The sequence below is a fragment of the Geotrypetes seraphini genome, chromosome 1 (genome assembly GCF_902459505.1).
Source record: "Geotrypetes seraphini chromosome 1, aGeoSer1.1, whole genome shotgun sequence".
In the NCBI taxonomy this organism is placed as follows: Eukaryota; Metazoa; Chordata; class Amphibia; order Gymnophiona; family Dermophiidae; genus Geotrypetes; species Geotrypetes seraphini.
The window spans coordinates 488,538,257-488,559,478 of record NC_047084.1 but is presented as its reverse complement, the minus strand read 5'-3'; the positions used below and the strand labels follow the sequence as shown (position 1 = coordinate 488,559,478).

General features: G+C 44.4%; 1 protein-coding gene across 2 annotated transcripts in view; it reads right to left on the bottom strand.

Annotated features, from left to right (window-relative positions):
• Positions 1-21,222, bottom strand: part of SVEP1 (sushi, von Willebrand factor type A, EGF and pentraxin domain containing 1) — a 430,677-nt gene that overhangs the window by 335,057 nt on the left and 74,398 nt on the right. For both annotated transcript variants that reach the window (XM_033926500.1, XM_033926511.1), the window contains exon 5: positions 13,522-13,701. In XM_033926500.1, coding sequence (XP_033782391.1) covers positions 13,522-13,701 — 180 coding nt within the window. The remainder of the gene's footprint in view (positions 1-13,521; positions 13,702-21,222) is intronic.

Sequence of the window (21,222 nt, the reverse complement as noted above, 5' to 3'; positions counted from 1 at the left end):
GTCAATTTTGGGCAGGCCTGAGCCCAAAGTGTATGGGGGGCATCTCTCTCTCTTTCCCTCCCTTCTCACTCCCCCAGCCAATGCAGCATCTCTGTTCTCTTCAGTTCGCCAGTAGCAGTTCCTAGCAGTAGCATTGCTAGCGGCTGACCCAGAAGCCTTCCCTCTGATACAAAAGTAAACATGTCAGAGAGAAGGCTTCTGGGTCAGCTGTCTGCAGCGGGTAGGAACTACTGCCAGCAACCTGTGGCTGCTGGGTGGTCAAGCCTGAGCCCACATTGGGTGTGCCAGGCCCGTCCAGTGGCTACGCCCCTGATTCTGATATGTAGAATTCCCTAGCTGCAGACTACCTTCAAAAACTGATTGTTCTGCAAAAGTAAAGACTATGGAGCAGGATAAGCATAACATATAAACTCACTCACTATTGTTTTGAAAAGCCAGCCTGGATTAGAAATATGTGGACCTAACGGGTGGAGTTAGATTCTTTTTTTTTTTTTGTAAATAATTTTTATTGATAAAGCAGCCAACAGCAATACAAGACTCAGAACCAGTAGGAGTTAGATTCTAACCCCTAAATACATTCTGGAGACCTCTCTGGCCATATCAAATGTTATGTCAAGAGTCCTGTTCCAAACAATAATGTAAAGTGAATGTGTGGACCAAAGAACATGTTGCAACTCTGCAAATTTCTTCTGTGGAAGCTGACCTCAAGTAGACAACTGACACAGCCGTAGCTCTAACATTATCAGCTGTGACATAAGTCTCTGGAGTCAAGCATTTGAAGACAGCAGATGCACATGCAAATTAATGAGCTAATGTGGTGTCATCAATCAATAATTTATATTAAATTGGCATTACTAATTTGGATTTGTACACACATCTGCCTGCACACTATTCTATAACACTGGGCACCTAAAATTTTCATGCACAACCCACAAATTGGTATGGCCATGGGCAGTCAGGGGCTCTTCTTCCGGTATACAAGGGTGCTCGCCAGTGTTATCCGGGAACAGCAGGCAGATATTCTCACATGTGGGTGATGTCATCCATGAAGAACAGACTGTGGTAAAAGTATATTGCCACTAAGACTTTAGAAACTTTGCGACTTCCCGCACAGCTCATGCGCGAGTGCCTTCCCACCCAACACTGGCTCACGGTACCTCAGTTTCATGAGCAAGCTAAGAAGCCAACTAGGAGAGGTTGGAGGGATGCAAGAATATCTGCTTGCTGTCTCTGGATAACACCCGTTACGGTAAATAACTGTGTTTTATCCTAGGACAAGGAGGCAGCATATTCTCACATGTAGGACTCCCTAGCTCACTGAAATGAGATGAAAAGAGAGTTGGCCTTTAGAAAGAAAATAAATTCTGCAAAACTGCTTGGCCGAAATGACCATCTCATCTGGAATAGGATTCTAGACAGTAGTGAGTTGTAAGTGTATGAATTGAGGACCAAGTAGCTGCTTTGCAAATATCTTCAATGGGAGTGAAATGCAAAAAAGCCACTGATGCTGCCATAGCTCGGACCTTGTGTGCTGTAGCACGCCCTTCAAGCTGCAGCCCAGCCTGAGCATAGAAAAAGGAAACTCAGGCCGCTGATCATGTGGAAATAGTTCGTTTGGTTACAGGCAGTTCTAATCTGTTAGGGTCAAAAGAGATGAACAGTTGATGTGAAGACTTGTGTGGCTTAGTGCTCTGTATATAGTAAGCCAAGGCACATGTACAATCCAATGTGTGAAGAGCCATTTATCCAGAAAGAGAATGAGGCTTTGGGAAAAAAAACCCAAAAACAAGTGGCATAATGGATTGATTAATGTGAAATTCCATGACTACTTTCAGAAGAAATTTAAGATGAGTTCTCAGGACCACCTTATCATGATGAAATACTGTAAAATGTGGGTCAGAAACCAACGCTTGGAGTTCATTCACTTGATGAGCAGACGTGAAGCAGATCAAGAAGACAACTTTCCAAGTGAGAAACTTGAGATGAGTAGTTGCAAGAGGTTCAAATGGAGGTTTCATGAGAATGGTGTGTACTACATTCAGGTCCAAAATAGTGAGGTGGTTTGAGTGGAGGTTTCAGGTTCAAGAGTTCTTTCATAAACCGGAAAACAAGCAGATGAGTAGCTAAAGTTTTATTATTGAAAGGAGCATGGAAGCAATAAGAATACTGAGGTGCACTCTGACAGAAGAGTTTTAAGTCCAGAGTTGGATAAGTGGATAAGGTAGTCCAACACTGAAGGAATAGAAGATGTGGAGAGATCAAGGTAATGGAGATTACATCACAAAGTAAAGCACGTCCACTTGAATCGGCAGCATTGATGAGTAGGTTTTCTGGAAGCAGCTATAATGGCTTGTACTGGGGTATAGAGATTAAAATCTACTGTCAGGTCGAGAGGTGCCAAGCTGTTAGGTGCAGAGACTGCAAGTTGGGATGTAAAAAGAAATCTTGACTCTGAGTGAGTAGAGATGATTTATTCATTCAATTTTCTATACAGTCCTTTCAAGGGAGCTCAGAATGGTTTACATGAATTTATTCAGAAACATAGAAACATGATGGCACGACTTAGACGTTTCTTTTGATCATGCCCCTCCATGTATAGGATACAAACATGTCCATGATTTGATGAGCCTCTGCTTCAACACCATTCCCTAGTTGTGGAATCTGCTTTCAAGTATTTATATAGTTCCCAATCTTATGCTTCTGCTCCCACTGGAAGAAAAGCCAGAACATTGGATTCCTTTGGTAAATGCACCTTCCAGTCTATTGTGCTGATTAACTGAATAACGGGTTACCAGTTTTATGTGACCTCTCTACTAAAACAGCTTTCTAAGAACTTGTTTACTACTAGAAAGTTCATGGCCTGAGCAGCTTTTAATACTTTCTATGTCTCCTGCAGAATATCTGCTGTACCTGTTGCCATGTGTAGAATGGCCTGGCTTTGAGTCTCTGATCTAGAAACTTCAGTCCAAGAGTGACTCTCCAAATTCTTTTGCAAGGGAGATGACCTATTCAGAGAAAAAACCTGAAGAAGCTAATCTAATCTAATACTTGGCTTTATATTCTGAGTCTTCATTCTAAGAAAGCTCGACTCAGTCTACAAAGGTTAACTTAAAAAAATATAAACCATAAAAGAAAAATTTCAAAAACAATTAATTTTCCAAAATGTTTAGTGAATAAAGTAGTTTTCAAAAGCTTACGAAAAAATAGAAGAGAACCAGAGCTTCTTATAAGGAATGGAAGATCGTTCCAAAGTTGAGAAAACTTAAAAATCAAAGATTGGCCAAAAATCTTAACTCCTCTAAGCCCTTTTCTGGATGGGAGAGATAATTTATATTGTTGGTTGCCCCTAGCAAAAGAGAATCTGTAAAGATTCCAGGATAAAGGAACTAGAGGGGTGAAGCTGCAGATAAAATTAAAAAAACATAATGATATAATGACAATTCTTTCAACAGCTCAGACATCTCAGTCTTCCACATCAACCTGCATACATTTTATCAGTTCCAGATGTACTTCATATTACAATCTTAGGCGTTGCTACAATCAGCCTTCATCTTCATCTAGGTCAACTAACCAGAGATCTCTTCTGTGGTTTTGTATTTGTTTGTATCTTTTATTATTGTTTCCCCGCTTAGAATTGTGGATAGGCGAGTTATAAATAATTTTTTTTAAGTTCAAAAAGTTTTTATTAAATTTCAGAACAAAATAAAGATATCCAGATCAAAGGATGCAAATTGAGAATGCAGTAAGATCAACTACACTCTGAGTTATAAATAATTTTAAATAAATAAAATAAATAAACAAAGATAACAAATGTCACAGTCTCAGAGAGGTTGCGTTCAGAGGGAAATAATCTTGTAGAAGCCAAGTTAGTAATTATCGGTCATGTAGTATGGGGCAAGGCTTTGTTAACTTCGGGGCTTTTGGGACTTAGACTAATTTTTGGTTGAAAATGTGGTATAAAGATAGATGTACTGGCAGTCTGGATGATCAATGTCCTGGACATCCAGATAGATGATTTTCGAAAAAAAATAAATATGCTAGATGTATTTTTTGAGAGTGGACATTTTACCACTGCCGATTTTGGTACGAAGCCAGGCAAGTCGACACATTGCTACAGAGCAAGCAGCCGCCTGGGCAGACAACTCGAAGGCATCATAAGATGACTGGAGGAGATGCAATCTGAGTTGTGATAGAGAAGCTAAGACTTCTTGAAATTCAAAGTGTTTTTGAGTATCCAAATAACTCAAAAATTTAGGCAAAAGAGTAATGAGGAACTCAAAATAAGTAATAAAATGAAAATTATAATTAAGGACTTTAGAGAACATCATAGAATTTTGATAGATTCGACGTCCAAATTTGTCCATAGTTTTCCCTTCCCATCCAGGGGGAACAGTGGCATAAACCTTGGAAGGATGGGACCTCTTTAAGGATGACTCCACAAGCAGGGATTGGTGAGATAACTGTGAGTTGTCAAATCCTTTGCGATGGAGAGTTTTATATCTGAAGTCAAATTTGCCTGGAACAGCTGGAATTCATAAGGGGTCTCCAGGCATCTGGCAAAAGTCTGAGACAAGAGCTTGTGAAGAGGAAGTTTAAGTGACTCTGCCGGAGGTTGAGGGAGATGCATGACTTCAAGATACTCCTTAGAGTATTTGGAACCAGCATCTAATTGAAGATCCAAGTCAACAGCCATCTGACGAAGAAAAGATAGCTGACCGCCAATGCTTTGCTTCGAGAAGGACTCGAGGTCGTCGAGGCAGCCTGGGTCGAAGATGAAGCTTCGGCAGGAAAAAAGACATCAAAAGAATATGGAGACTTGGACTAAGCAATCGAAACCGCTGCATCATCGAGATGTGGAAGTGGAGACCTCGATCGAGGAGTCGGCGGTCTAGTAGACGTAGGAGTAGATCGAGGCTTAGTTGAAGTGGGACGTTCTTTAGAAGAAGAACTATGCCTGGAAGTATGCCTCGATGAAGGTCTCGAACGTCGGTGAGAAAGGTATTTGGAAGCAGATCTCGAAGATCGAGGAGACTTCACCTCGGAGACACAAGCAGCTGATGCCGCCAAAGAATGGATAGGACTGAAGGCTGTGGATCGAAGCTCCAGAGGCTTGGTGGAGGAACCTCAATGAACTCCCAAAGATTCTGCTCCTTGGATAGAGTGTGAGGATTCCTGCTGAGGCACTGGCAAAGATTCTGCTCCTTGCTTCATGTGCTTAGATTCCAGACCAGACACTCGCAGAGACTCTGCTTCCTGCAAAGAGTGTGCAAGCTCAGACTGAGGCAAAGGAAGAGGCTCGACCTCATGGGAATCTGCAGAATGCCCAGGCTGGATAAGAGGAAGAAGCTTCGGTCCCATATTAGTAAGGAACTGAATGAATTGCTTCTCCAACACGGTCTGGAAAGAAGCCGGCAAGGATGGATGCTTTGGCTGGAGGTTCTACAGAGGCAGTGTAAATGTGCTTCGACTTGAAAGTCTTGGCCACCTTGATTACCACCGCTGGAACCTTCTGCTGAGCTATCTAACCTGAGGATACAGGGGAAGATACAGCAGGAGTCGTCGAGGAGAGAGCCGTTGCAAATGAAGAAGGTCTGATAAGGCTCGAGGTCGAAGCAGTAGAAGCAGGAGGAATCTTGGTTGAAGGTGAGGTTGAGGCTGCCTTCGAATTCGAGGGATCGGAGGAAGAATCCATCCCGAAGAGCTTCTGCACCAAAATATGACGATGTTTAAGGGCTCGAGGTTGAAGAGTAGCACAGCTCTCGCACAACTTCAGTTGATGGTCCGGCCCAAGGCGCTTGAGGCACCAACGGTGTGGGTCAGTGAGTGAAATTGCACGCTGGCACTGGCTACACTTCTTGAAGCCTGTTGCTGGCTGGGACATAGGAGGAAAAATAGCCGCCGCAAAATCGAAGCCCCATGGGCTGTGGCTGAGCGGTCTGCCCTGGCAGCCAAACGGAAAAAAATCAAAATTTGTTTTTTAAAATAAAGGAAATAAAAGAAAAACAGCAATTCGTGAAGAAAAGAACACAAACCGCGGTGTAGAGAAGGTACGAAGTAACAAAGTTAAACGCAGAGAGTCAAAGACGGACTTCTCGGCTCCGCAGAAAACTGAGAACTGAGGAGACGCGCCCTACACTGGGTGGGAAGGCACTCGCGCATGCACGGTGCGGTCGACTCGAAACTTCTAGTTTCTACAAACAAGTCTGCTTGCGAGGCTTCCACATCCAGGCTCCGTCGATGACGTCACCCATATGTGAGAATAGGCTGCCTGCTTGTCCTGGGATAAGAGGTTTTCCCTCAACTGTCAGGTGAAAAGCTGTAATAGCACTGAGATGGATTCTAATAGATGTGGAATTGAGTCCAGAGTCAGACAGATGAAGTAGATAATCCAACACTAGTTCCACTGATAAGGAAGTTGGATCGTGATGATGAAGAAGACACCAGGAAGAAAACCTAGTCCACTTTTGTTAATAACATTGTTGCGCGGCTGGTTTCCTGGAGGCGTCAATAATATTGCGGACAGGCTGAGAGAGATGTAACTCATATGGATTCAGCCTGAGAGAAACCAAGCTGTCAGGTGTAACAATTGCAGGTTGGGATGTAGAAGTGAACCTTATTTCTGAGTAAGTAGAGTAGGAAAGATTGGTAGAGGAATTGGCTCCCTGGTGCTGAGTTGAAGTAGAAGGGAGAACCAATGCTGTCTGGGCCACCAAGGAGCAATGAGAATCATGGTGGCTGACTCTCGTTTGAGTTTGAACAGAGGAGATGAGTTGGAGGGAATGCATATAGAAACAGGCCCATCCAATCCAAGAGAAACACATCGGCTTCCAGACGGTAGAGGAGAGTAAAGTCTGGAGCAAAACTGGAGCAACTTGTGATTGTGGTGAGTCGCAAATAAGTCCACCTGAGGAGTGCCCCATTGTGTGAAGATGGGATGGTGAGCTGCAGAGTTGAGAGTCCATTCATGAGCCTGAAGAATTCTGCTGAGGTTGTCTGCTAGGGAATTCTGCTCCCCTTGAATGTAGACAGCCTTTAAGAAAATGCTGTGAGCTGTCGCTCAAAGCCAGATATTCTGAGCTTCCTGACATAACAGGAGAGAGCCCTTGCCTCCTTGCTTATTTATGTAGTATATTGCTACTTGATTGTCTGTGCAAAGGAGTAGGACTTCAGGACTCAAGAGGTGTTGGAAAGCTTTGTGAACATAATACAGTACCTTGGTTTGCAAGTGTTTTGCAAGACAAGCAAAACATTTTATTAAATTTTAACTTGATATGCAAGCAATGTCTTGCAATTCAAGTACATACAGTATACATGTGTCGCATCATCACAACTGAGCCGATGGCTCTTCTCTCTCTGACACTGCAGGAGTGTAGTGACTGTTCTAAATGAGCGAGGTCTTGCAATACAAGTTCGTATAGTATTTTGTATTAAAGTTTTTGGGTTGTGGAATGAATTGTCTTGAGTTTCCATTATTTCTTATGGGGAAATTTGCTTTGATATATGAGTGTTTTGGATTACAAGCATGTTTTTGGTGTATTTTGTATTAAAGTTTTGGGGTTGTGGAGCAAATTGTCTGAGTATCCATTATTTCCTATGGGGAAATTTGCTTTGATATACGAATGCTTTGGATTACAAGCATGCTTCTGGAACAAATTATGCTCGCAAACCAAGGTTTTACTGTATATCACGTGGAGCTCGAGTAAACTGATGTGAAATTTGCGTTCCTTGGCAGACCAATGATCTTGGGTTTGAAGGCCGTCCAGGAGCGCCCCCCAGGCATAAGGAGATGTGTCTGCCGTTATCACCTTTTGGTGAGGAGGCAAGTGAAAAAAAGAGACCTATGGATAGATTGGAGGTCATCCACCAGTGAAGCGACTGCTGAAAAGATGATGTCACAGAAATATGTTGTGAGAGACAATCTGTCGCTTTTGAGACCACCGAGGAGTGCGAAGATGTAGTTTTGCTAATGGTGTGGCATTTACTGCAGAAGCCACATGGCCCAGGAGAATCATCATTCGCCTTGCAGAGATTGTTTGAATCTGAAACATCTGTTAACAGAGGCAAAGAAGAATGTGTAGGCGATCTGCAGGAAGAAATGCTCACATTAGAGTGGTGTCTAGAATTGCTCCAATGAATTTAAGATGCTGGGTCGGAATGAGGTGGGACTTGGGGAAGTTGATTTTGAATCCCAAGGTTTGGAGGAAGGAAATGGTTTGAGATGGTGCTAGCGCCACTTCCTGAGATGAGACAGCTTTGATCAACCAGTTGTCCAGGTAAGGAAAGACTTGGAGACCGTGGGAATGAAGAGATGCAGCCACTACAATAAGGCACTTTGTGAAGACCCTGGGAGAGGATGCCAGGCCAAAAGGAAGGACCTTGTACTGGTAATTGCGCTGATTCACTTGAAAGCGAAGGTATTTGCGGGAAGCCAGATAGATTGATATATGAGTATAGGCTTCCTTGAGATCTAGAGAGCATATCAAGTCATTCTGATCCAGAAGAGGATAAAGAAGGGAGAGCATCCGGAATTTCTCCTTGACTAGAAATTTGTTGAGATTACTGAGATCCAGAATAAGGTGTAGTCCTCCCGTCTTCTTTGGGATTAAGAAGTACCGAGAATAAAAATCCCTGGTTTTGCTGAGAGGGAGGAAACTCTTCGATAGCATTGAGAAGGAGAAGAGATTGAACTTCCTGAAGAAGAAGAGAGGACTGTGCAGGATCCAAAATAGACTCTCTTGGAAGATGATCTGGAGGAAGGGTGTGAAAATGGAGAGTGTAACCCTGACGAATGATGGTCAATACCCAGAGATCTGTGATTATGAGCTCCCAATGATTTATGTAATGTTTAAGCCGCCCTCTGATTGGCTGAGGCAGATGTTGCAGAATGGGAACTGTGGCTATGCTCCTTAGGAACACATCAAAAAGGTTGAGTAGGTTTCTGTTGAGCAGCCTGTTGTTTAGGTTGTAGACGTTGCTGCTGCTTCTGTTTTCTAGGTTAAAGTTGAGCAGGAGCAGCAGCTTTGGTAAGAAGGAGCCGGCCTGAAAGTACAAGAAGCTTGAGGCTTCTTCTTTGGTTTGACCAAAGTGTCCCGGCGGGTTTCATGAGCAGACAATTTTTGAGTCACAGTGTCCATGGATGGTCCGGAAAGTTCATTGGCCAAACGATCTTGATGGTCGACATCGAGCGTGGATACATGGAGCCACGTAAGTCGTCTCACAACCACTGACATGGCTGCAACTCGTGAGGAAAGCTCAAACGTGTCATAGGTAGAACGAACCATATACTTCCTCAATTGCAAGACCGTAGTAATAAGATTTTGGAAAGCCTGGGTCTTGCGAACAGGGATGTATTTCTGAGAAGCAGAAAACTGTTTGACCAGCTGTTTCAGGTAAAAGGAAAAAATGAAAATTATAATTCCCAGCTCAGTTCTCTAACATTGCATTTTGATAAAGGAATTTACTGGATTTGTCCATCGCTTTACCCTCTCTGCCAGGAGGTACAGAAGCGTAGACACTAGACCCTGCAGACTTCTTCAAGGTTGAATCCACCACTAGAGACTCACGAAGAAGTTGAGGTTTATCGAAACCAAGGATAGAAACCATTCTGTATAAGGACTCAAGCGTCCTAGGAGCCACAGGAATAGATAGTGGAGTTTTTAGATTTTTGTAGAAAGTCTCTCTCAAAATGTCATGAAGTGGAAGCTTCAACAGTTCCTTTGGCGGATGGTCATAGTCTAAAGCAGGGATCTCAAAGTCCCTCCTTGAGGGCTGCAATCCAGTCAGGTTTTCAGGATTTCCCCAATGAATATGCATGAGATCTATGTGCATGCACTGCTTTCAATGCATATTCATTGGGGAAATCCTGAAAACCCAACTGGATTGTGGCCCTCAAGGAGGGACTTTGAGATCCCTGGTCTAAAGCCTCCAAGAACTGTTTACTATGCTTGGAGTCCGCTTCTAGCAGAATGGCAAGATCGTTAGATATTTGATGAAGAAATCTTGAAAAAGTGGACCGCTCAGAAAAGATAGCAGGCACCTAAGAAGAACATTGAGGTGAATCTGACCCAGAAGAATCCACTGCTCAGAGTCTCCCAGTAAGTCTGAGTTTTGAATGGAATAGGGACGGTGTTGAAGATTCGGTGTCAAAACCTCGAGGTGCGTGATCTTATGAGAGGCATTCCGGGACCGCACCAGTCACCTCTCCAGATGTTTGCGTCGAGGACGACTGGTGCCGTGGAGATGGATCCGACAACTCCCGTGTCGAGTGTCTCCGCACCGGTGGAGCATCAGTGTGAGGAGCGGTCGGTGTCATGGGCTGCTCAGACTGGAGCAGCACCAGGAGAGTCAGTATCGACATGGGCATAAGCTGCGTCGGCACCAACATTTGAAAATGCTCACCCAATTCCTCCTGAAGCAAATTGTCAATCTTTTGCTTAAGGGAGAGCACCAATATCATTTGCTTTTTTTCTGGTACCACTGATGCAGCGCTCTAGTCTGGCAATGAGGAGGCTGATGTCGAGGCACTCACCAAGATCGGAACCGGGTGCTTACGAGACTTCTTCGAGGTCAGCATGATTTGGCTCAATGCCATTTTGACTGAGTCTCAGATGGCGTAAGGGAAGGCTTCTTAGCTGGCTTACTGACAGAGACAATATGGTGCGACACCGAAGGCATGTCAGATGTTACTGGCAGTGTCGATATGTGCAGTGTTGCCTTGGTCGGCACTGCCGGTGTTGGTAGGGATGATGTTGGTTCCCCTTCCATAGCGACACCAAAAAGTTTCTGTTGTTGAAGAATGCAGTTTTTCAAAGTCCTCTCCTGAAGGGAAGAACAGCGCGTGCAGGTTTCAAGACGGTGCTCGGGCCCCAAACACTGGAGACACCAGCGATGTGGGTCAGTCAAAGAGATGGGCCGAGCACAGCAATCGCACTTCTTAAATCCCGTTAACAAGCGTGACATGCAAGGGAAGACCGCCTCGGCTAAATTGAAACCGATGGCCAAGGCGGACAAACAGGCCCTGCTGGCCCAACCCACGAGGGAGAAAAAAAATAAAGATTTTTCCTCTGGTTATTTTGTTTGTTTTTTTAAATGGGAAAAAGAAAACGAAAGAAAAAATGACTAAAAGTCACAAAAGCGAGAGTGGGAAGGCAAGGAAAAAATTTCAACGGCCATTGAAACGTGTCTTCTTAGCTCCACGGAAACTAAGAAACTGAAGGACCGCGCGCCTACGTCGGGCGGGAAGGCACTCGTGCATGCGCGGGGCGGGCTATTGCGAACTTTCTGGTGATGCACTTTTGAAGTGGTCCGTACTGGGCTTCCATTGGTGACATCACCCATGTGTGAGAATATGCTGCCTGTTTGTCCTTGGATAATCAAAATTACAGAGTAATACTTTTAAAACCAATAGGCAGAAATATTTTTTCACTCAGAGAATAGTTAAGCTATGGGATGCATTGCCAGAAGATGTGGTAAGAGCGGTTAATGTAGCTGGTTTTAAAAAAGGTTTGGACAGGTTCCTGGAGGAAAAGTCCATAAACTGCTAGTGAGATAGTGAGATAGACTGCTTGCCCTGGATCGATGGCATGGAATTTTGCTACTATTTGTGGATAGATGAACCACTGATCTGATCCAGCAAGGCTATTCTTACGTTGCCCCAGCTATGCTTGATGTTGTAGATATGTTAACAAAACATTTTTGAAATTGAAGTTTGTGGGCTTTCAGTGACCTCTTTTGCATAAGGGAACAGAGGGCACAGTCAATGTCCCGATGCTCAGGACTCAGGCACTGGACACACCAGTTGTGTGGCTCAGAGCCCAAGATGGTCCTATTGCATCAAAAGCATTTCTTGAAGCTGCTCAGTACCAATTTGGAAATGAAAGGGAAAATGGCCAATGCAAGATCATAGGGCTCAATGGCCCAGGAGTTTGAGTAGAAAACAGCCCAACAAGTATTGCTGCTCCTGAAAAGAAAAAAGGGCTCAAAGTGGCATGAAGACTCAAAAACGAAAAGGTGTGGAAAAAAGGAACAAAATTCAGTAGGAATTTGACTAAAATAAGAAATACAGTGGAACCTTGGTTTACGAGTATAATTCATTCCAGAAGTATGCTCGTAAACCAAATTGCTCGCATATCAAAGCGAGTTTCCTCATAGGAAGTAAGGGAAACTTGCTTTGATTCGTTCCACCTCCTCCCCCCCCCCTCACAAGGCTACCGGCGCTGCTCCATTCCCCCCCCTTGAGGCCACCGATGCTGCTCCATCCCCCCCCCCCCCGTGATCCGGCATACCCCCTGCGAACCGGCATCCTCCCCCCCACTCACGTCGCCCCCTCCTCCCCCGTGATCCTACATCTCCCCGAGCACCGAAACAACATCCCTTACCCTGATTGGGCACCGGCATCAGCACCAATGCATAGGACATGCCGATACCGGTGTCCGAAGATCCTCCTTCTTCTGTGCTGGGCTGGGCGGTGCATCGGAGATCCTCCCTCTTGCCTGTGCTGGGCTGGACTGGGCCTTGAGCATTTGCGCATGCTCAAGGCCTTCTGGTCTCGCTCTCTCCGAGATTGTGAATCTGAGAATCTCGGAGAGAGCGAGACCATAAGGCCTTGAGCATACGCAAAAGCTCAAGGCCCAGTCCAGCCCAGCACAGGCAAGAGGGAATATCTCCAACGCACCGCCCAGCCTAGCACAGAAGAGGGAGGATCTTCGGGCACCGGCATGTCTTGTGCGTTGGTGTTGGTGCCGGTGCCCAATTGGGGTAAGGGATGTCGTTTCGGTGCTCGGGGGGATGCAGGATCGCGTGGGGGGGGGGGGGGAACGTGAGCAGGGAGGGATGCCGGATCACGGGAGGTGGCGCTCGTAAATTGAGTCAAACTCGGTTTCCGAGGCGCCGATTTTGCGAATGTTTTGCTCGTCTTGCAAAACACTCGCAAACCGGTGCACTCGTAAACCGAGGTTTGACTGTAATGTCAAAACCGAAAGAAAAAAAAATGACAGGAAGGCACCAAAAATCAAAAGTTTGGCGCACTGAGAACACTTAAAACACAGCTTCTCAGCTCCACAAAAAACGAAGAACTGCAGGTTGTACGAGCCGATATCGAGCGGGAAGGTACCAGTAAGCACATGCTTGTGGTATGCACTGCCTTAAAATTTAGTGACAGTTCACTTGGTATGTCCCCGTAGCAGGTTTGTGGATGTCGTCACCCACATGTTAGAATATTATACCTACTTGTCCTAGGAAAATATGATATTCTCCTTGTCCTTATAAAATAGTTGTTATTGAATGCTTTTGTTCACAGTAATAAATTGGAAATATTTTTCTTCCTAGCCTGTGCTACATCCATTACCAACTACTCCTTAACAAATTAGAAAATGCTCAAACTTTTCCTTAACTACTTTTTAATATCTTAATAATATGTTCTTCCTATTATCATAACAACTCTAATGTAATCCGCCTTGAACCGTAAGGTAAAGGCGGAATAGAAATCACTAATGTAATGTAATGTAATGTAATCCATCATACCTTTGCATATAGCCTCAGAACCTGACCATAGACCATTTGGCTGACAGAGTCGGATGCTGCTTCCAACGAGATCAAATCCCAGTTTGCATCGGATTCCACAGGCTGCTTCAAAGTGGTTGTTGCAGATGTTTTGGATGAAGTAACCATTTTCAGGGGCCTGCAGTTCTGGACAGTGCACAACTAGTAAATACATAAAAACAAAGAAAAACAATTATTATATGCTGAATGAATTTGTTTTACACTTAAGAATATAAGGCAAAACTTGAGCAACTGAATAAATACTGGATGGGAGGGTTCAGGTGTGATCACAGGTTTGGGGGGGAATATTGTTGGCCATCGTCTGTGATCCAAGGAAACTATGCTAGGTTGAGGGGAGGGGGAGGATTGTGTCAATGCTGAGTTTGGGAACAGTGATTTCAAATGACTGCGCCCATGCATATGTGAACGTGTGTATGTGGAGGGAGAGGGTATTGCATGGATATTCTCACCAGGTACAGCATTTTTAAATCATTACTCTTGCTGGAGAGACATGCACATGCAGACCTGCACCTGCTTTACAAGAGGCTCTGCGTTTGGTCAAGTCTCTTGTAAAATTCTCCACATCCCAACCTGGACATCTGAATTCCTTTCTCCATGTCCTTTCTAAAATTGGATTTTATACACACAGTTTAAATTGGAACTTACAAATTCTATGGCACAAGACTATATTAAAAGTTAGACATGGTAACAAAATAAATAGTAAAAAGGCAGAACCCTGTGTGGCAACTAAAATGAATGAAAAATGATGAGGTCCTTCAGTATACTAGCTCATATTTGGTAAAGTAGATTTTATTCATGCCAGATTAAAGCTGGAGCCAGACACTACTGGCCAAATGTTTTACACAAGAATGTTTTAGGGTTCTGTATATTCAAATCACTTTAGACAAGGCAGTGCCACAGGAGAGGCTGCTTGCAAAGTTAAGTTCTCAAGGTACTTTCCCACAACAGAAGCCAAAATTAGCTGAAATTCAAAACAGATTTATGCTTCTTGAATTATTTATATTTGTTTGAATTATTTATATTTGTAATCAAACTAATTGCTCCACTAAAAGAGGGGGTGTTCTAATCATTTTAAATGTAATTTCAAGCTCCCTCCAATCCTTCCGCAAACACCTGAAAACTTGGCTCTTTTCAAAAATCTAACACCTCCCGCTCTTTGGTACCCTGTTCCTCTTTATCTTCCTAGCTCCTTTCCTATAACCCTTCATTGTAGCTCCTTTTCAACCTAACCCTGTAAACCGTGCCGAGCTCTACGCTTGTGGAGATGGTGCGGTATACAAACCTAAGGTTTAGTTTAGTTTAGTAATTATTTATTTTTATTTTTACTATTATAAGAACATAAGAATAGCCTTATTGGGTCAGACCAATGGTCCATCAAGCCCAGTAGCCCATTCTCATGGTGGCCAATCCAGGTCACCAGTACCTGGCCAAAACCCAAGGTGTAGCAATATTCCATGCTACCAATACAGGGTAAGCAGTGGCTTCCCCCATGTCTTTCTCAATAACAGACCATGGACTTTTCCTCCAGGAAATTGTCCAAACCTTTCTTAAAACCAGCCATTATTTGGGAAAAATGGATCTACTAGTCAAAGTCATAGTTAGTGTCCAGCTGCGCCAGTGATCCACAAACTATGACTGTGACCTCCTTCCCTCCCCTCCCCAAGCAGCACAAACATGCTTCTTACCTCCAAGGTCTCTTTCTCACTCTCTAACCCCTAACAGCCACTTCCCTTTCACCCTATCCCCGCCACTGTTCCCTTTCTCATATATCCTCAATTGGTTTCTCTCTCATCTCTCATTTGTTTACTCAAACATACCCAATACCTATGACACTGTTGTTAGATTAAAGGGTGACTCATCCAGGAGGTGTAGCTGACATTATTTTTCATTTTATAAGCACAGCTAATAAATAGGTAACCCGGATCTCAACTGTTCCTTGTCCTGAAGAGGTGCTGAGTGAAGATCTGCTAAGGGGAAGAAAAACTCCATTAGACTATCTTACCTACTAGCATTCAAATATGGGAAAAGGTAAAAATTGGGTTCATAGTCAGTTGCGCGCAAGACACCAACGCGCCGACAATGGAGGGCAGACAATTCAGCGCAAAATACCAGTGTGCTGCGTGAAAACTTGGTTTTAAAGAGCTCCGAAGAGGGGTGTGAGTGGAGAACCCCCCCCCCCCCCACTTTACTGCATAATGTTCGCGCTGCTGTTGAGGGGGGGTTGGGGAGTTGGAATCTTCCATTATAGAGAAAACAGAACTTTTTCCAATTTTTTTCAGGAAAAATTTAGTTTTCTCCATAATGTGGGGGGTTGCACCCCACCCCCCCAACAGCAATGAACGGCAGCATGAACAGTATGCAGTAAAGAAGGGGGGTTCTCTCCACACCCCCCATCGGAGCTCTTTAAATCTAAGTTTTTCCGCGGTGCGCTTGTGTCTTGCGCTGAATTGTCAGCACTCGATTGTTGGTGCGCTGGTGTCTGGCACGCGATTGTCCCGTCACCAAAAATTGGGCTTCAGGTTATTTCATTGTCCTTTTCTTTTACTTTTTTAAGTTCATTACTCTGCTTTTACAGCAAAGTCAGTTTAGGCAATAGTGTAGCCTTTAGCATTTCTGTTAGGGGTTTTATATAAAGTGTTTTAGTCTAGATTAGTAATTTAGATTGCATTTCAGAGCATAAAATAAGATCAGATTAGAGCACAGATAGCAGTTGAGAAAAGTCTTGTTTGGTGTTTAACTACCGCCCACCCTCCACAGCTCCCACTCATCCCTGGCCTGATCTCTGATTTATAGTTCCTTGAACCAATTAGGCTAAAAAAGCAATTAGCTAGTAATTAGCTCTTAAGAAATAGTCTAAGAAGTCCTTGGAGGGTAACTTACTAATTACAACATTACAAAATAATAAAAATTAAACATTACCATAATCTAATATGCAACTAACAATCTTAAGGGAACTTAAGAGTACATATTTCAACTCCTTTAGCAACTTAAAGAAATCACCAATATTAAGATGCAGGGCGCAGTCCAGCAGCAAAATGGGGGCTATCCTATCTTTTGCACTGTCACATGTTTGATTATTTCCCAGTTGGTGAGAGGTTTTATGTGTGTGCTTGGTGCACAGAGCTCCTAGCACTCAGGAAATGGATCCAATCCCTTTAGGCTAGAGTAGCAGACCTGGAGGAGCTGAGGGAGAGAGAGAGGTAAGAACATAAGAATTGGCATACTGGGACAGACCGAAGGTCATCAAGCCCAGTTTCCTGTTTCCAACAGTGGCCAAGCCAGGTCCTAAGTACCCAGCCAGATACCAAGTAGTAAAACAGATTTTATGCTGCTTATCCTAGGAATAAGCAGTGGATCTCCCCAAGCCATCTCAATAATGGCCTATGGACTTCTCTTTCAGGATATTATCCAAGTCTTTTTTAAACCCTGCTAAGCTAACTGATTTCACCACATTCTCCAGCAATGAATTCCAGAGTTTAATTACATGTTGTGTGAAGAAATATTTTCTCCGGTTTGTTTTAAATCTACTACTTAGTAGCTTCATCGCATGTCCCCTAGTCCTAGTATTTTTGGAAAGAGTGAACAAGCGATTCACATACCCTTTCCACTCCACTTAGTATTTTATTGTCAAATATATTTTATTGAGCTCAACAAGAACAATGAACAAGGAGCATACCAGAACATGGAATACAAGCTCATTTTGATCAACAAATACCAGTCAACCCCCCCCGCCCCAAACCACCCTCCCCCCACCTCTAGTCCTCCTCCAAACCACCCCCACCCCCACCCCTAGTCCTCCTTCAAGCCACCATCCAGTGAATGTACCAGAAAAGAAAAATATGCACAGAGACTTGTACAGGGTTAATGAACTCAGCAAGAAGCAAATAACAGATCAACAGTTCAAGTGACTACGAGCTGCTGGGGTCATAGTGTTCCAAAAAGGTTCCGAAGTGCACTGGAAGGTGCACCAACAATGAGGAAAAATCCTGCACATCCCTGCGTTCCCTCATCAGGAGTGTGATCAGGCGACAGCACCAGAGAGAATAATCAGGAACATCCACCTCCAACAATCTGAGCAAAATGCATTTCAGAGCTATCAATACAGTCCACCGGAGAAAAGCTGCAGCCTCTCATCGTCTAGGATAAAAGTGGAGAGAGGCACCAAATAGGAGCAAGGGAGAACGTTGTATGGTAATATTCCAGATATGTTTCACTCAGTATTTTATAGACCTATATCATATCCCTCTGAGGCGTCTCTTCTCCTTGCTGAAGAGCCCTAGCCACTTTAGCCTCTCTTCATAGGGAAGTCATCCCAAACCTTTTATCATTTTCGTCACCCTTCTCTGCACCTTTTCTAAATCTGCTATATCTTTTTTGAGATATATAGAGGAGACCTACAGGGATATACTAGAAAAGTCCCACCTCCAGTCTGGTAGCCTCTGTTCTGCCTCGTAGGAGGGAGGTCTTTTTAAAGGACAGCATTACTCTGATGAAGTAGGAGGCAATCCTGTAGCCAGTACCTGCCCACCAGGAGATGCAATATCCTTTTGCACTGAGGATGTGTCTCCAGGGTCTTCTGCCCAAGAGGGAAGGATTTGGACAGCTGTTATAGTAGAATATTCGATTATTAGGCATATAGATAGCTTAACCAGGGTAGAATCACGCTACTGGTGTCAATGTTTAAAAAGGAGATAGCGCCGCTTTTAAACTAGAAACTGGGGGAAGGCCGATAATCATTCAAAAGAACATAGTATCTTTAAAAGATATCATCATAAAAGAGAAGACAGAGCATCCAGATAGTGAGATTGCAATACAGGCCAGGTTTCCTTAAATTCAGAGCAGGCTGATTTTAAAGATCGCAAATTATCTATGCCAACTGCTGAGCAAATTGTAAATAGATAGGACAAACACTGTTTGAAATGTTGTTACGCAAATGCCAGAAGCCTAAGAAACAAAATGGGAGAGTTAGAATATATTGGACTAAATGAAAAGATAGATATAATAGGCATCTCTGAAACCTGGTAGAAAGAAGATAACCAATGGGACATTATCATACTAGGGTACAAGTTATATCATACTGACTATTTTGAGAAATTTTCTTTACTTCAGCCGTTTCAACATGGATTTCGCTCTAATTTTAGTACTGAAACCTTATTGATTTCTCTTCTTTCAAAAATTCTACGAATGTGCCTTCAAAATAAATGTTCTATTCTACTCCAGTTCGATTTATCTGCAGTGATTGATGTAGTACATCATGATATTTTACTTCAGCTACTTAGAACAAGCTCCGAACCACATAGGGAGGAGCGATGACAAATCGGCCGAAGCCTTGGGGGCCAATCGGCTAGGCGCAGGGGGGGGGGGGAGGGGGGTAGGATAGATTAGGGTGAGCGGAAGGGAGGTCGCCCCTTTCGATCCGGCTTCACATGAGGCGGTCGCGGCTTCCCTTCCGCTCACCCACTGCAGCAATGGATTTGTCTCTCACCTGGAGGCGGGCAGAGCTTCCTTTGGTCGCCTCCGCGGCAAGGAGCAGTCCCCAATCCATGGGAGCGGAAGGGAGATCGCGGGAGACCATGGCAACGTGTCTACTAATTGCCAGGTTTGTCTCCCCACGTGCATCGCCGGCTCGCTCTGCTCTCGGCGTGCACTCACCCCTACGGAGCGACGCGCAGCTCACACCCCGACTCTCCATATTGTGTCCAAAATGGCAGGGCCCGCCGAGACGCTCCCTCGGATCCTGCGAGATAGGAGCGTCTCGGGGGAGCCGCCGCGCACGACGGCCGCTGACGGTGGCGGTCCGTGCCCTGGGCCCATGGCTGACACGAGGCGGACGCGGTTTCCCTTCCTCCCACACTTGGCTGTCCCTTAGCGCGGCGCCCCTTCCCCCCCCTCGACTGTTGATTCATCTTTGCGGCCGCCTCCGGCTCCCGCGGCGATCATCCTCTGCATCCTCACTCCAACGGCTGCACGCCGATATGTCGGGGACTGCCGCCCGCGGGGTGCTTGCGGGAGGTGGGTGCGCGTCGGGAGGGGTGGGGCCGCTGCGCACCTTTGCTGCTCTCTCTCCTGCTCTCTCTCTCCTGCCTTTCAGACAGGGAGGGCGGATGCACCGGGCGGGCTGGGACGTCGACTCCACTCACCCAGCCGCTGGCCGTGTCGGGCCCAGCGGCGCCGACAACCAGCGACCGGCGCTCAAGGCCTACGACTCCCCTCCTCCTCAGCCGCGGGCCGCGTTGGGGCAGGCGGCTCGCGGCACCGACAGGCGCTCTGGGGCGCCGGCGCTAGATGCCAACGACTCCCCTAGGCCGCGTTGGGGCAGGCGGCTTGCGAGTGCGGCGCCCGATGGTTGTGGGTGTGACGCCACGTGGCCCCGCGCCGGCCTTAAGCGTCGCGGCGACGATCCTCTGCAAAAAAAAAAAAAAAAAACAAACCGCCGACGTTGTTTCGAGCCCTCACTCCGGGAGGTGGTAGTCGGCCTGGCTCCCCATCGCCGTGCGCTCCTTCACCCCGTGAGGAGGGGGGCGGGCCAGTGGTAGATGCCCGAGTGCGGCACCACGAGGCCCGCGCCTCAATCGTCACAACGTGGTCAGGCGCGGGCCACGCTCGCAATGACCCTCGCTATGACCCCGGCCACATAGCTGGTAAGTTCTCCGTGCGAGCGGCCGTATCGGCCATGGAGAGTGCGGCACCTCGTGGACTGTACCTCGGGTTCAAGCAGGCTTTTGCTGGCCATGCGGCCGAGACTTTCACCTGTGGCTTGTGCTCACATGAGAGCGCATAGCTTGCTTGCACTGTGCTCTCTCTACTGAGAAACAGGATTTGTCCTGCTTGATATCATTGTTTTAATACTATTCTCCTCAAAAAAAAAAAAAAAAAAAAAAATTTTTGGGTGACCTTTAAATCCGATATTAATGTTTTCTTTATTAAGTTAGGCAATTATATGCTATTTAATAAAATGCTATTTAATGCTACGCTATTAGGCTATTATATGCTAGTTAATAAAATGCTATTTATTACGTTAGGCAATTATATGCTATTTAAAAAAAAATGCTATTTAATGCTACGCTATTAGGTTATTATATGCTAGTTAATAAAATGCTATTTATTAAGTTAGGCAATTATATGCTATTTAATAAAATGCTATTTAATGCTACGCTATTAGGCTATTATATGCTAGTTAATAAAATGCTATTTGATGCTATGCTATTAGGCAATTATTTGCTATGCTATTAGGCTATTATATGCTATTTAAAAAAAAAAAAAAAAAAAAAAATGCTATTTAATGCTATGCTAATAGGCAATTATTTGCTACGCTATTAGGCTACTATATGCTATTTAATAAAATACCATAAAATTCTATGCTATTAGGCAATTATACGCTATCTACAGCTATTATATGCTATTTAATTAAATGCTATGCTATTAGGCGATTATATGCTATTTAATAAGATACTATTTAATGCTATGCTATTAGGATATTATATGCTAGTTAATAAAATGCGATTTGATGCTATGCGATTAGGCAATTAGTTGCTATGCTATTAGGCTATTATATGCTAGTTAATAAAATGCTATTTAATGCTATGCTATTAGGCTATTATATGCTAGTTAATAAAATGCTATTTAATGCTATGCTATTAGGCTATTATATGCTAGTTAATA